Source organism: Maniola jurtina, chromosome 20, assembly GCF_905333055.1.
Source record: "Maniola jurtina chromosome 20, ilManJurt1.1, whole genome shotgun sequence".
In the NCBI taxonomy this organism is placed as follows: Eukaryota; Metazoa; Arthropoda; class Insecta; order Lepidoptera; family Nymphalidae; genus Maniola; species Maniola jurtina.
The window spans coordinates 9,628,489-9,643,735 of NC_060048.1; the positions used below are offsets into that span (position 1 = coordinate 9,628,489).

Genomic DNA, 15,247 nt, shown 5'->3' on the forward strand with positions numbered 1-15,247 from the left:
TATACATAAAAATAAATAAAAATCTGTTTTAGAATATACAGATAAAGTCCTTTCATATGATACCCCACTTGGTATGGTTTTCTTACTTTGAAAATTGAAACACATTTTAATTTTTTTTTCTGTGATGTAAGCACAAATTCACAGTTTTCGGATTTATTCCTTTACTTGTGTTATAAGACTTACCTACCTGCCAAAATTCATGATTCTAGGTCAACGGGAAGTATCCTATAGGTTTTCTTGACAGACACGACGGCGACGGGCGGACGGACGGACAGACGGATAGACAGACAGACAATAAAGTGATCCTATTAGGATACCGATATTCCTTTTGAGGTACGGAACCCTAAAAATCATTTTAAATAAGTAGATACATATCTATTGTCAAACATTCGTATCTGCGTCTTCCCTGGGTACCTCCTTTGACCACTAGTCCGTGGTTTACTTAGACTGCCAACACGTGCCGATTTTTTGATATTATGTATTCACATCGATGTATATGTATTCAGTGCTTAGCGCTGATAATGCAATCTACTTACTAGCGGCATATTTACAGCTGTCGAAACTATTTTCAAAAGCCTTTTATAACTATTTAAGTATAACATGTCATAATATTGTATATCAAATCTTTGAAAAGAGCAACCGCTGAGTTTCTTGCTGGTTCTTCTCGGTAGGAAAGGCATTCCGAACCAGTGGTAGATGCTCTTGACGATTCAAAAGTACTTGTAAAAGTCTGATTGAATAAAAATATTTTGAATATGAATTTGAACTCCTGTGATAGTGTTTTATATGCACTGTAAGGAATTTTTTTAATAGAAATAAAAATTGCTATGGAAAGCTTGTAGAAAGACAGATAGTAGATACACATTCGCATTCATAAAATTAAGTATAGATTTCAGGCATTTCAACTTTCTTGTTCATAAAGCGACAGTTTTCAAAATGTATTCAAGTCGTAATGGGTCCGAGAGCATTAATTTCACGAGCTCTCGTCAAGGGTTAATGGCGGGGAACGGCGGGAAAAGCGACCTGTTGCGTCACGTGACACGTCCCCCTAGCAGCCGCTAGTCCTACAAGTTTTCATCTCGGACCCGTCGTCAGTATAATAAACATCTTCTGGGATATCGCGCGCTTTTCCGCCAAGCGAATATACGGTGCGAGAACAATATCGCGACTTTGAAAATATATTATGTTTTAACAATTATATGTTGTTCTGGTGTGCGTCGAAAGTTTGTACAATTATTTTCAGTATGGTTTTCTATTTTAAAAACCAGTAAAGTTTTAAAAAAAGCATTTTTATTTGTAATACATCTTACGATTTATTTGAAAATCAAAATATGCGTTAAGTAATTCTGCTTTAAAAATAAGTGGAAAGCAGTTTCCTCATTACAACAGTTGAAATATTTTCTTTCAGAAAGCATTAGATAAGAGAGACATAAAATATTATTTTCAGGACTTAATAGAGTTTCCGAAATACTTTTAAGTAACGCTTCGAGTGTTTAAATTAGAGCGTGCGAACACTTTTAGGCTTTAGAAAAGTTAAAAATGCTTTTAGTAAAGTTATCACGTCTTGTGTTTATAACTTTTTTATCTGTTTGCGCTTCTAAACGCACTGTGTACAAAGTGGGAGTGCTCATGGCCTCTCGCTTGGACTCACCGTTTGATTTAGAGCGCTGTGGCCCAGCTGTGGACCTGGCTTTGGACAAAGTGAACGAGAAGTTCCTTGCTCATCATAATGTTGAACTGCAAAAAGTTCAGGGCAGGTTAGCCTTTGAATTTTCTTTTGAATAGTTGTGATGGTAGAGCAAATAGTTGGAATGGTGAATAGAAATAGAAAGATTTCTATTCAAATTAACTTTAATCATTAAGAAATCGAATACCTATTTGAAAAGAGCAACTGCCGAGTTTCTCCCTGGCCTTCTCGATATTAAAGGCATTCCTAAACATGAAGTAGTAGTAGATTCAAAAGTAACTAACTAGGTACTTGTTAAAGTTGGTATGAATAAAAATTCTTTCTATTCTTATATTTGACTAGCTTAGATCTGCGACTTCGTCCGCGTGGACTACACAAATTTCAAACCCTTATTTTACCCCCTTAGGAGTTGAATTTTCTAAAATCTTTTCTTAGCGGATGTCTATGGAGTGGAAATGAAATTCATTTTGCATGCTAATATGACGTATATTAGCATGCAAAATGAATTTCATTTCCGCTCGTTCCCACTAGTTCAACTGCTAGTTCAACCGTTGAACTAGTGGGAATTTAAAATTTCAGCCCGATTCGTCCAGAGCTGTGCGTTCATTGATAAGTCAGTGTGTCAGCTTTTTCTTTTGTATATTTAGATTTTCTTTAGGTATTTACTAGGTCGGTAGTCCAAACTAAAGATTGTTTCAGCTTATCAAACCAAGAACAAAAATTAAAATTCAAGTCTTTTGCTTGCGAAACAAGTACAATAAACAATAGGGACCTTTAAAATTGTATGTGACATTCTGGATGCCATTACATAAAAATCCATTACTACGATTATGATACCAGATAGTTTCGTGTAAGCATGTGTAGCCATGTTTGCATATCATACATCAAGTTTCCTTAGCAATTTGCTTACATACCTAAATAAAAATTGATTTGTTTTTGGAGATTGGGTAACAACGTAAGTAGGTACATTATAATATTATATCACCGGGTAAGTGGTTATAATATTATATTACCACGAATAGTATATAAAGGCAGATATGCGTATCAAAAGCAGTTTTCAAGGTTCTATGTCTTTTGTAAAACTAATATAAACTCAGTAGGTAAGGTAGGTACTGGTAGGTAGGTCTCTCTATCGCGTAGATTTATTATAGCCCTATTGACAATCTTTATAGAAAATTTATAACTATTTAATTAATCGCCATTATAATCTCACCCCATCGGCCATCGCTAGCCGAGAAAGGGTTTCCTCTAGTGAAAGGGGTTGAATTCAAACTCAAATTCAAAATATTTTTATTCAACTAGACTTTTACAAGAATGGTCAAAAGCATCTACCACTGGTTTGGAATGCTTTTCCTACCGAGAAGAACCAGCAAGAAACTCGGCGGTTGCTCTTTTCAAAGATTGGATATAGAACACATAGAGAAGGGGTCTAGTCCACCACGCTAGTTAAGTGCGAAGACTTCACACACCATTGAGAACATTATGAAGAACTCTTAGGCGTGAAGATTTCCGCACGAGGTTTTCCTTTATCGTTAAAAGCAACTTATATTATTAATTGCTTATACACACACATAGCTGCGAGATTAATTTTATTGAGAAGTGTGTGTCCGGGATTATGATTAATGATTAAACCCCCTTCCCTTTCATATACCAATTATAAATTGGTATATGAGGCTTACCAGTCAAATATCACAGCTTTTCTAGTAACAATAATGAACCATATGATTTCCTTATTCAAAGACGGAATAAATTAGTTTGACGCTGTTCGTTTCTTTTAGATTAAAATAACCTATTGATTCTAATCATACCTAAGACTTCACTTTGTTTTCATAAGCCATGTAACAAAGCTTTTTTACGCGTAGGTAGGTAATTTTCACGAACTGGCGCCTTCTATTCAACGAACTACTAGCATACTCATATAGAAGAATTTTACTTATTAAGTATTCTAGTCACGTTGTCTTGAAAGACACGTTTTATTGTTTGAGATAACTTCGTTTGTTCAGCAGGGATTTTGATTTTCGAATCTAAAGGTTCAAAGTGTACAGAAAGCAAATTTTCAATGGAAGCTTGCGAATTTTATAAGTACAAACAGGTTTCGAGTTTGAAATGCATTGATTTAGAATTGTTTACAGAATCACCACCAAAAATTTTATAAAAAGAAATTTTATAATATGTAAAAGTGTGTTTATTTGTGGGTTTATTGGTTTGTCCTTTAATCACGTCGCAATGGGCCAACGGATTTTTGATTGATTGATTTTCATGGTTATTGTTAAAGAACTTGGAGAGTGATATCTACTGTGTATCCCGGAAGATCGATGAGCTCCCACGGGATTTTTAGTTAACTAAATCCACGCAGACGAAGTAGTAGCTTGTATCTACCTACATAAATCTATTTTCATATAAATATTTCCTAAAAATCTAAAAGTAGAACCTTAGAAATATGATAATTGGATGGTACTGGAACTGTACCATCCACTTATCATATTTCTAGGGTTCCGTATCTCCAGAGAGAAAAAAGAACCCTTATTAGAACACGTTGTTCTCTGTCTGTCTGTCTGTCTGTTTGTCAAGACCCATTATTGGAACCAAAACCTTTAGGGTACTTCCATGATACTTCCCGTTGATTTAGAATCATGAAATTTGGGAGATAGAGTCTTAGCGCAAGTAAAGGGGAAAATCCGAAAACCGTGATTATATCACAAAAAAAGTGTTATTTCTTGTATGATGGCAAAAATATGTGACGAAATACAGGCAAGTGTCCGCCGCAGTCCGTCTCTCTCTATACCTTTTTTTAACGCGCTACCAGCAGGCCTGTTGCGTATCCCAATTGCGTACATTTGTTTCACAAAAAAAACCGGAAAAGTGCCACTCACTCACACACGAAGGGTTAGCTGTACCATCGTATAAGAAATAACACATTAATTTTTATGGCGGCCATTTTAAAATTTCGATTAAGCATTTGTTTTTCTTTTTTTATCTTCAAGACAGCATTTTGAAATTTTTATTATTTGTCGGCAATAGAACACATTCTGTGAAAAAACTTTCTATCTTTTACAGTTTATGAGATACAGGCCACTGACAGACAGACAGGTGGACGGACGGACGATCGGATGGACAGCGGAGGCTTTGTAATAGGGTCCCGTTGGCACCCTTCAGTTGCGGAACCCAAAAAATTATAAGGGCGTAAGCTACCTCTGTACCAAACATACAAATCGGTTAAGCGAATGGGTCTTCAGGGATCCCGTGGGAACTTTTTGATTTTCCGGGATAAAAGTAGTCTATGTCCATCCCTGGGATATAAGCTAACTCTGTATTAAACGTCAGAATTGGTTAAATTGTTGGGCCGTCAAAAGGTAGCAGACAGACAGACAGTATGGAATTAGTATGGAAGTATGGATGAGTCTATTTACATTAGCACCATACTCAACGGTATTCCCCAGTTACCCAACTTGCTCGGGAGCCATCGCCCCGGGGCTGGCGGCGGATATGCACTTCAAAGACGACGTGATCGCCTTCGTGGGCCCGGCCTGCGCCTTCGCCCTGGAGCCCGTCGCGCGCCTCGCCGCTTACTGGAACACACCGATCATCACAGGCATGGGAGATCAGGTATTTATAGGTAGATAGACTAGATTTTTTTTAATTTACAGACTAGCGCTTGGCTGCAATCAAACCTGCAAGCATGTGATGATGCAGCCTAAGATGGAGCGGGCTTGCCTAGAAGTTGCCTATTCACTCTTGACTTGAAGGTACCCATATTAAAAGTGGAAGGAAAAACTGATGCCGGAAAGGCGTTCCATATCTAGGATATGGAATGCCTTTCCGGCATATCCGGTTCGGATAAGAAACTCGGAAGCAAATCGCTTCGTACGTGTCCGAGGAATTTCAACTACGTACGGATGCAAACCTTGACGATGCCTTGCAGTGCTATGGTAGATAGATGAAGGAGGAAAAGGATGCCTCTGACTTTTTTTATTTATTTCATTATACAAGTTAGCCCTTGGCTGCAATCTCACCTGGTGATAAGTGATGATGCAATCTAAGATGAAAGCTGGCTAACGTGGAAGGGGTATTGCAGTTATTAGAATTAAACCCATACCTCTATGGTTTATATAAGGCGTTGTACCGGAACGTTAAATCTTGTGGCAGCATGGTTTTGCCGGTAGGTTGGTAACTAGCCACGGCCGAAGCCTCCCACTGGACCAGACCAGAAGAAAGAAAGTTATGAAATTCCAAATTTCCCCTACCATGAATTGAACCCGGGACCTCGCACTGATAAGACCACGGAATTCACCACTGCGCCATGGAGGTCTTTGACTTCGTCCGCGTAAGTTCTATTTTTAAAATAGGAAACTAATAAACTAACTAACTAATAGGGAACTCTTGGATTTTCCGGAATAAAAAGTAGCCTATATCCGTCTCCGGGATGCAAGGTATCTCTGTTCCAAATAGGTGATGCCCACGACTTCTTCGATATGGATACAAGTTGTTAAAAATACCTCGGAAACTTGTCGATTTTTCAGGGGCGAGCTGTCTCTAGTACCAAATTTCAAAAGGGACGGACCGTGAAATCCTAGCAGAGAGACAGATCCATGCATGCATCCTGGGGGAGAATATAGCCCACTTTTTATCTCGGAAAATTAAAGAGTAACCTAAATCCACATAGAAGTTCCGGGCATCATCTACTTTGTATGGAGATACTCGTAGATAGACTATTTTAACCTGGAAAAGCAAGGAGTTCCAACGGGATTTTTTAAAACTTAATCCACGCGGAGGAGTCGTCGTGACTAACATTTTGTATCATAACTTTAGATGAGTTTACATATCTTTTGAATCTTATTATAGAATAGTTTGTAGGAAGACGTAATCGATTAGAAAAACTCGATTAAAACTACACTGACAGTAAGGCTCGATTAAAACTTAGTAAAAGGAAAGAACTATTAAGTATTCACTCGAGCAGAATACTAAAGATTATGATAACCGATAACAATAATTATTTCTTTAGAACCATTAGTTATTATTTTTTAAATTAGTGTAGACTTTGTAAGGCACACGTACATATAGCTCTACACGTAGCAAGCGTAGAGCTACGCGTGCGTAGCACATTACGCGTTATCTACGCGTAATGTGCTACGCCATGGTTACGTCCCTTTTTTAACCGACTTCATTCTTAGCCTCATCTCTTAGAGCCCCCGCAGACTTACAATTGCAAGTTGGGCAACTAAATCGCAGAGTATACAAATAAGCACAGTGACTTATGACATCCCGCACATCTTATCCAACTAAATTGTTCAACTAAATAATTGGACATCGATTGTATCAGAATCGAAATTCCCTTCCGATTACGTACAATTAAAAAGTTGCCCAACTATTGGCCGACAGCTTATTAGCACGGGGACCCTATACAAGCTCGCAGACTATCCAACTTAGTTGGTCAGTCGCACGGCAAGATGCAAGAGGACGTTACGCGCGCGCATGATTTCCCCGCGCCCGGACCATCGACGACGGGCACGACAACAATTTATCTGGATAACATCTCAGTTTACAATGCAAGTTAATGATGTTGCCCATGTTCTAATCTATCACTTAATACAAAATGAACCCAAAAAGTTCTCTTTTGTTTTCGTCTTCTTTTTGTTACCCGACTACGGCAAACCCGAAAGGAAGGGTTATGATTTTAGCAGTCTATGTATGTATGTATGTATGTATGTGTGTATGTTTGTATCCAGATTCTGTGTGTTCCACCTTAGCGCCTAAACTACTGGGCCGATTTTGATGAATGAGGTGTCAATTGATTCGTTGTAAAGGCCCGGGTGACATAGGCTATATTTTATACAAAAAAAATCGGCCAGAAATCAAAAAAGTAAGGATCTTAAATTTTTTTTAATTGCTATTGTGTCGAGTGAGGTGGCCAACGAAAGAGGAGAAAATTTTGAGTTCATAAATATAAATATGGTTATTATTAAAATATACCAAGCGACAGCTAAATCCCCTTTTTCTATAATTATTATTTCTCATACAGCGCCACTTATTGGCCATTCACGAGACCTCGGTTAGTCGTCGCATCATAGACTAATTAAAACGGAAAAGTTTCAAGTAAAAAAAAGTTGAAAAAATGTTGTCGTGCGTTACCGACAACGCACGACCACGGCATTCGTGTTGAATCTTACTCAAGACGATGATAGCACTAAGCACCTATCTTGTTTCTTTCTTTTTAGTTTATTTTACTTGTACCAAGTTGGGTTCAGGTTGTCTCAATTTTTCCGTAGTCGGGTTAAAGTTTTTTCAACTTTTTTTTTAAATATGGGAATGAGAGCTTTTTTTCCGCATTTTCACGCAAACGTCACCGCGCTAGCAACACTGTCACCGACTAAATCAATTTAGTCTGCGTTAGTCTGCGTCTAACAACCGATACAATATAGTTGGCCGATTAAATTGTGAAAGTTCGCGATTTTGTTGTTCGATAGTCGCTCAACTTGAAATTGTAGGTCTGCGGTGGCTCTTAGAGAAGTTACTCATGTTAAACATGAGTGAGTTATATTCCCCTGTCCCAGATGTTCCCCTAAGCTTTGCCAGCTTTCCTTAAAAATGTAAAGATAAAAAAAAGTGACACCGTTTCAAAGTTTTAGTTGCAGTTTTAAAGTCACACTCGCTCTTGTAAACCTTGGAGACCGGTAGGTTTTAAATTACACTTTTTCACATAAATCTTGTAAACCACAGACAGATTTTGATTTCTACATTGTGTCTTCATTAATTTTGAATGACAAAATAATCTAACTACGTTCATTTAGAGCGCGCTGCGAATAAACTCCTCTCAATACATTTTAATATTCCTAAGCGTTTTATCAGCACCTAGTTAATTTGAAACTCCTTTTTAAAATCCTCGTCAATAACTAATTAATTTCCCTCGGGCGTCCAAGTTTTATGAGTTTGCAGGGTGGAAATTTGAGGTGTTTTTAAACTTTGTAAATTGTGAAATATCTGACTCCAATATTCAGGAGATTTTTTATTTTATTTTAGAGGAATTAGCGTCGATTCGTTGTATTGAATAAAGTGATTCATTTCCTTTTTCAAGAAGTGCCTTTGCCGGTAGGATAGTAATTATAGCCACGGCCGAAGCCTTCCACCAGGCCAGATCTGAATCAAAGATTATAAATTCCCATATGACCCTGTCGGGAATCGAACCTGGGACTAAGGCACCCACCACTGCGCCAGGGAGGTCACAATACTTCTCGTAGCCGCACCTATCTACTACTAAGTAGGTCATCATAATTATTATCTACCCATGGCCTGTCAATGGCGTATTTCCTCTCAGAATGATAAGGGTTAGGTTAGGCTATCCACCACGTTGGCCAACTGCGGATTGGCAGAGTTACAAAACGTTGCAAACATTATGAAGAACTCTCAAGTATGCAGTTTCCTCTCGATGTTTTCTTTCACCGTTAAAGTAAGTGATATTTAATTGTAACAGAATTACCCATCCAGATGCGTGCTAGCAACAGTTAGTTGCTTAGGTATAATTACTCTTAAACCTTTGCCAATTGGGTCCCGTGGTTCACATCTTAATACTGATGAGCTTAATGTTTGTGATTAGGTTTTACTAATTACCTACGTCGCAGACGGTAGGTAGCTACTTAAAGGTCAATGTTAATGATACATTACCTAATAAAAGGAAAAAGACTGCGAGAATGCTTGAAATAAGGATATCCGCTAAAAGTTCAGACGTATTATTACGTATAATATATCCTATGTATGTATAAATAGAAGCGGTTTTAGGGTACCGTACCCAAAGAGTGCCAACGGAACCCTTCAGGTTCCATTGAAAGGTAAACACACTTTCATATTTATGAAATGAGTCGGGATTATTAGTATGGATTAGCCAGCTATTTTTTAAATATCTTTTTTAAGGTACTAAAATAAAGAAGTAAACATCAGTAGTCAGGTTGCCAACGAACAAAACAAGTAATTCACGCGTAATACAATCGAAGGTGTTTTCCTGCATCATTACACTTCAATCCAATCTCATTTCCACTCAATGCCAAGTTCGCTGGGACAACATTCCTCAGCTCTCACACTGATTTGTTTGTACCCTTGACCGCCGGCGACAAACGAGCCGATAACTTTTCACTCGGGGGAGTTTTGCAATGTTTCTGAAACGATCCTTTGGTTCTTTTCTTTCTGAAATCTCTACATAGTATAAACAAAGTCGCTTCCCCCATCTGTCCCTCTGTACGCTTAGGTCTTTTAAACAATAGATACAGTGATTCAATTTAATATTGTTTTGTGTTAATGTCTTATATAAGTACACTAAATTATAATTATAATTATATTTTATCCAATTTATTATATTTAATTTTTTTTTTTTAAATATTACAATAAAACTTAAAGCTAGCCTTATCTAATTACTATACAAATCATGCCCGCGTGGAATGGTGCCAAGAATACTGGCTGCATTTCCGCGTTGGACAGCCAGGCTGATCCGTTGCGCAAAAAATGAGCCAGCCCTTCTGTTACCCGATGAGGCTATTAAACGCGGTGAAATGTCTCGTAAAAATTTCTTTGCACTAAGACTCCATGGCCCCAGGGTCTCCACGGCAAACGGAACTCTCAATAAGAGAGGCATACTTGCGCCGCTTGCCGTTTTCAGCCATTTCTGCTGCGGCTCCCGGTCTTGATACTGTCTCCCTGATATGACACGGGGCCAATGTGTCAACGCACGTTGCGTCCCACATTAGCGCCCGTCCCCGTTCCCAGGGAACCAGCGTCAATCCATCAGGTCTCTTGCCATCATCCCGACTAATCCCTGCCGGCTCAATGAGCGCAGGAACGTCTATGGTGGCAAGAGCCCTTTTGATCGTGTCGTTAAGAGAGCCATGCCTAAATAGCCTACCAGCGCTCCTTTGGCAAGAGAGTCCGTGGATTCCAAATTTAATTAGTTTCTATTTACAAAGTCTTATTTGCTGCTGTCTAATTATTTTGAAATAATATAACAAAATAACCACACTGACACCACACTAGTATCTACATTGGACCCATGCGAAGCTGGGGCGGGTCACTAGTGTAACAATAAATCTTAAAGCTAGCCATATCTTATTACTGTACAAAATGATGCCCGCGTGGAATGGTGCCAAGAATACTGGCTGCATTTCCGCGCTGGACAGCCGTTTCTTCTACATTCGTCCACATTTTAAAACCAAAGTACCGATCATTGTTTGAAATGAGGACGACCCAATTTTATACCGTGGTCTGTTTAATACGTATTATTATTTTAATAGCCACCATCGGAAGGAGAGCTGGCAGCTCCAGCAAGCGTCGTCAGCCGAATGCACAGACTGAGAAATCTACGAAAGGGCACTCGGGTTAGTAGCTTTAGTACGATTATTTATTTTATGTCTTTATACTTGGATCTCAGATAATGTCCGTAACATTCCGGCAGGCTGAAGTTAGAACCGGTGTGCAGATGTACCTACCAAAAAAATAATGAGCCTCGTAGCACCTCGTATAATACGCTTGGGAGATATGAGAACTTAAAAAATTGTCTAAAACTCTAATGTAAGTGTGATAGTAAATCCAGCAAACTGATAACGGAGATGAACTCGTGAAAACTTCTGTAAACTTAAAAAACCGTTTGATTGTTGTCAAGTAGCATAGACAATGAAAGAATCTATAGTACTTACTCTCACCTGGTGGTAAGTGATGATGCAGTCTAAGATGGAAGCGGGCTAATCTGGTAGAGGTATGTCAGTTTCATTAAACCCATGCTCCTTTGGTTTCTACACGGAATCGTACCGGAATGGTAAATCGCTTGGCGGCACGGCTTTGCCAGTAAGGTGGTAACTAGCCACGGCCGAAGCCTCCCACCAGACCAGCTCAGAAATTTAGATATCATAAAATTCCAAACCTCTGCCGGGAATCGAACCCGGGACCTCCTACTAAGAAGACCACAGCGCCAATCAGGGAGGCTGTCAAAAACGGCCGTCTCACGCACGACTTGAAGTGACCGTGGAGAGCACTTTTAAGGTATATCTTGGTTTTCATTATGGTCTTATTCTTGCAGCCGCAAACCTTGTTCAATGATAAGGGCAAGTACCCCACTTTGACGCGGATGTCCTACTGCCAGTGCCGACTGCCTCGAGTCTTCACCAGCGTGTTCGAACGCTTCGGTTGGTCCCATGTCGCATTGCTGTTGGACAAGTCGGATTTGTTTTCACTTACTGTTGGTAAGCTATGGCAGATTGTTAGCGTTCTTTGTAGTAGTATTCAGTAATAATGATGTTTAAATAAATCAATAAAATAATATCCTTTTGAAAATGATTAATTTTTAAAAACAGGTAAAAGCCTCGAATGGGGTCTAAGGAAGGAGGGTGTGTTAAAAGCAGTTCGGGAACTAGACGGCAACGAAAGGGAGTCCTGCGAAGCACTTCTGAAGGATGTCAGCATGTATGCAAGAGGTAAATATGACTTACTAGCTGTTAACCGCGACTTCATCCGCACGGCTTTAGGTTACACTTATTTAGGTTTCTCATGGGAACTCTTTCTTATTTCTGAATAAAAAGTAATTACTAAAGGCCTTAACTATACCCATGCAAAAAATTACGTCGATCCATTGCTCCGATGCAACGTAATTGAAGGACAATCCAACAAACAAACACACTTTTGCATTTATATATGGGTGATATAAAAAACTAAAAGCTTTTTCAGCTGTGATTGTGCTATAATAGTGTCAATGAATAGGATGAATTTCACAAAATTTCCTTAGCAGATGAAAATTTATCCATTCTCTTGTTAATCATGAATCCGCCTTTGTAATTAAAATCCAATTAAAGTCCGATAATGTAATCTAACTAATAAATTGAAAAGTTTATTGTTTACCTGAAATGAAGTGAACCAAAATAATCGAGTTGCTGCGTAAACGTCTTATAATTTGTGCTGAGTAACAAAAGCTTAGTAAGTGGCGTTTACGATTAGATTAGAGGAGATCAGCCTAGATTCTAGACGAGTGTATTAATTAGCTACATTATTTTGATTGTATAGATGTTTTCTATAAACCCAAAAGTTTACCATTTATTACCTAAAAACACTATGAAACACTAGGAAAAAGCCAACGACTCCTTATTTATCAAAATCGGTAGAATAGAAGTGCGAATAGGTAGAATCTTCTTCTTCTTCTTTGCTAGCCCTTATTTATCCATTGTTGGACATAGGCCTCCGCACGTGCACATCAATTCGCAGAATACACAAGAATAAATCCTGATTCTTTACATGGCAGACACCTCAACGCCTAGCCCAAACGTTTGGACCTAGAAAGCTGAAATATGGCTGAAATGATGCTTTTATAACGTAGATATGGAATAGACAGCATCAAAACCGGGAGCCGCAGTTCTTAAGTTTATGTTCTATTGTAATGTTTTTAATGAAGAAGATATGGAATAATGCATTTAAAGCTAAATTTTTTGAAATTCCCACGCCATAGAGAATAAAGGGCATTTATATTACTGTCGACGGATACCGCGGGCGGTCGCTAATAGTACATACATAAACAGATTACAATTTCCTCACTGAGATAATAAATACATTTGGAAAAACACTGGCACTTAAGCGTGCTACTATAACCCTTTGGAGATTATTTACGTGTGATCTCAATAAAAGGTCATCGCTAGCCATATTTTTTCAAGCTTGTTTTCTTTTAATCTCGGAATGGTCTCGCTTTCTTCCAAACAAAGACAATTACGGTATACATATTGTGTGTTTTATAAATAAATAGATGTAAGTATCAATCTGTAAAAGTGAATTTTACTTTTAATAATAATTATAGTAGTTTCTGTTATTTTTTCTATGTTTCTGTTATTTTTTCTGTTGTTTCTGTTATTTTTTCTGTGTTTCTGTTATTTTTTCTGTTGTTTCTGTTATTTTTTCTGTGTTTCTGTTATTTTTTCTGTTGTTTTTGTTATTTTATTGTTTTTTGTTTAAAAATAGGATAAAATGGGAAAAATAAATAAATGTTACTACAAAAAAATTATAGTAGTGTAAAAATGTATTTCAATACAGTCGTATGTAAATTATTTCTTTCCGATTTTCTCTTTTTGAGTCTGAGATTCCTTTCGATAGGGAGAACTTTTCCTTTACCTAAGTATTCGATTACCTACCGAATCGGAAAACTGCAAAATTCCTTTTAAAATCGGAAAAGAAAAAGTTTTCCCTTTTGAAAGAAAACGCTTTTAGAAGGAGAACAGCAAAAGGCTCGGTCGCGTACGTTCGTCGAGCGTATTATTCGTAAGTCAGCGTCGTAGGGTACGCACGCTATCGACATTAGTGTACGAGGAATTTAGGCTTTATACTTCCAATGCGTTGGAAACTAGTACTAGCATTAGTTCAATAGGTTAATATAGGTACATAAGTATAGCCCTGTCTGAGGAGAAATCTAGAGATTTCCGAGCAAAGTTCAAAGTCAGTGCGCTCAGTGATTCGGCTATAATGCGAAACGTGCCAATGTGTTTGACGCTTGACGTTAATAACTTTCATACTAGTTTTATGCCAGCCACTAAAATGTTTATTTTGAAAAGGATTGTTGTAGATGATAGAAAACTGAGTGTTTTTTTAGTAGACTAATTTTGTAGTCGTAGTTTTACATGAAGTTGTAGTTTATGGGCATGTATATTCCAATACGACTAGCATGCCACCTATTTAAAATTAACAGTAGATATTTATGTCAGAATCATTCACGTAAGTGCCAACAACAACTGTAAAACACAATTCAACCGGAAGAACAACGTGGGAATGAAATTCTCCCGTAAATAATTAGCCTATGTCACTGTCCAGATCTTTAACTAGCCTACCTATTTATAAGATCTGTTGCTCCATAGCGGTGCGATTGAAGGGCAAACCAACAACAAGTATTTTTTTTAAATAAAAAGAATATAAGGCATGTTTCTCATAACTAAACGTAAAGCTTGCACTAGGAGTAGGCAATAGTGCAACGGTTTTGATTTGAACCGAAGACCTTTCGGAATTCAGTCCGCTCCTTAACCCTTGAGCTATTGAGGATTTATAAAATACGTAGTGATAACTGATGCAAATTGACAAAGGGTTCGCTTCTGTCTGTTTCCCACGATGCCTCACGGCTTTATTTTTCCCCACAGTTGTAATACTGAGTGTACGTGGGTCTCTCGTACGTGAGTTTCTGCTGGCCGCACATTCTCTCGGCATGACACGTGGAGACTGGGCGTTTTTGGACGTGGAAATATTTCAGGTTTGTTGTTCTTCTAAGTGCCTAGAAAAATAAAACTAAACCAGACTTGTCATATCGATTAATTACATATGTTTATTTATTATATGTGAAAAATAATACATTTTCAGAAGGTTTCATTTTCCTTTTTTAGGGTTCCGTACGCAAAAGGTGCCAACGGGACTAGTACTAAGCCTCCGTTGTCCGTCCGTCCGTCTGTCTGTCTGTCAGCAGGCTGTATCTCGTGAACCGTAATAGATAGAGTTCAAATTTTCTTAGAATGTGTATTTATTTCTATTGCCGACAAATAATAAGTTTAAGTTAAACAACAAATATTT

The 15,247-nt window shown here is 38.0% G+C and overlaps 1 protein-coding gene across 1 annotated transcript in view; it reads left to right on the forward strand.

Annotated features, from left to right (window-relative positions):
* The first annotated feature begins 1,605 nt into the window (after window positions 1-1,605).
* LOC123875414 (atrial natriuretic peptide receptor 1) overlaps window positions 1,606-15,247 on the forward strand; it is a 37,385-nt gene continuing 23,743 nt past the window's right edge. The window contains exons 1-6 of the mRNA XM_045921226.1: window positions 1,606-1,757; window positions 5,128-5,293; window positions 10,960-11,043; window positions 11,742-11,904; window positions 12,016-12,135; window positions 14,824-14,933. Coding sequence (XP_045777182.1) covers window positions 1,630-1,757; window positions 5,128-5,293; window positions 10,960-11,043; window positions 11,742-11,904; window positions 12,016-12,135; window positions 14,824-14,933 — 771 coding nt within the window. The 5' untranslated portion in view covers window positions 1,606-1,629. The remainder of the gene's footprint in view (window positions 1,758-5,127; window positions 5,294-10,959; window positions 11,044-11,741; window positions 11,905-12,015; window positions 12,136-14,823; window positions 14,934-15,247) is intronic.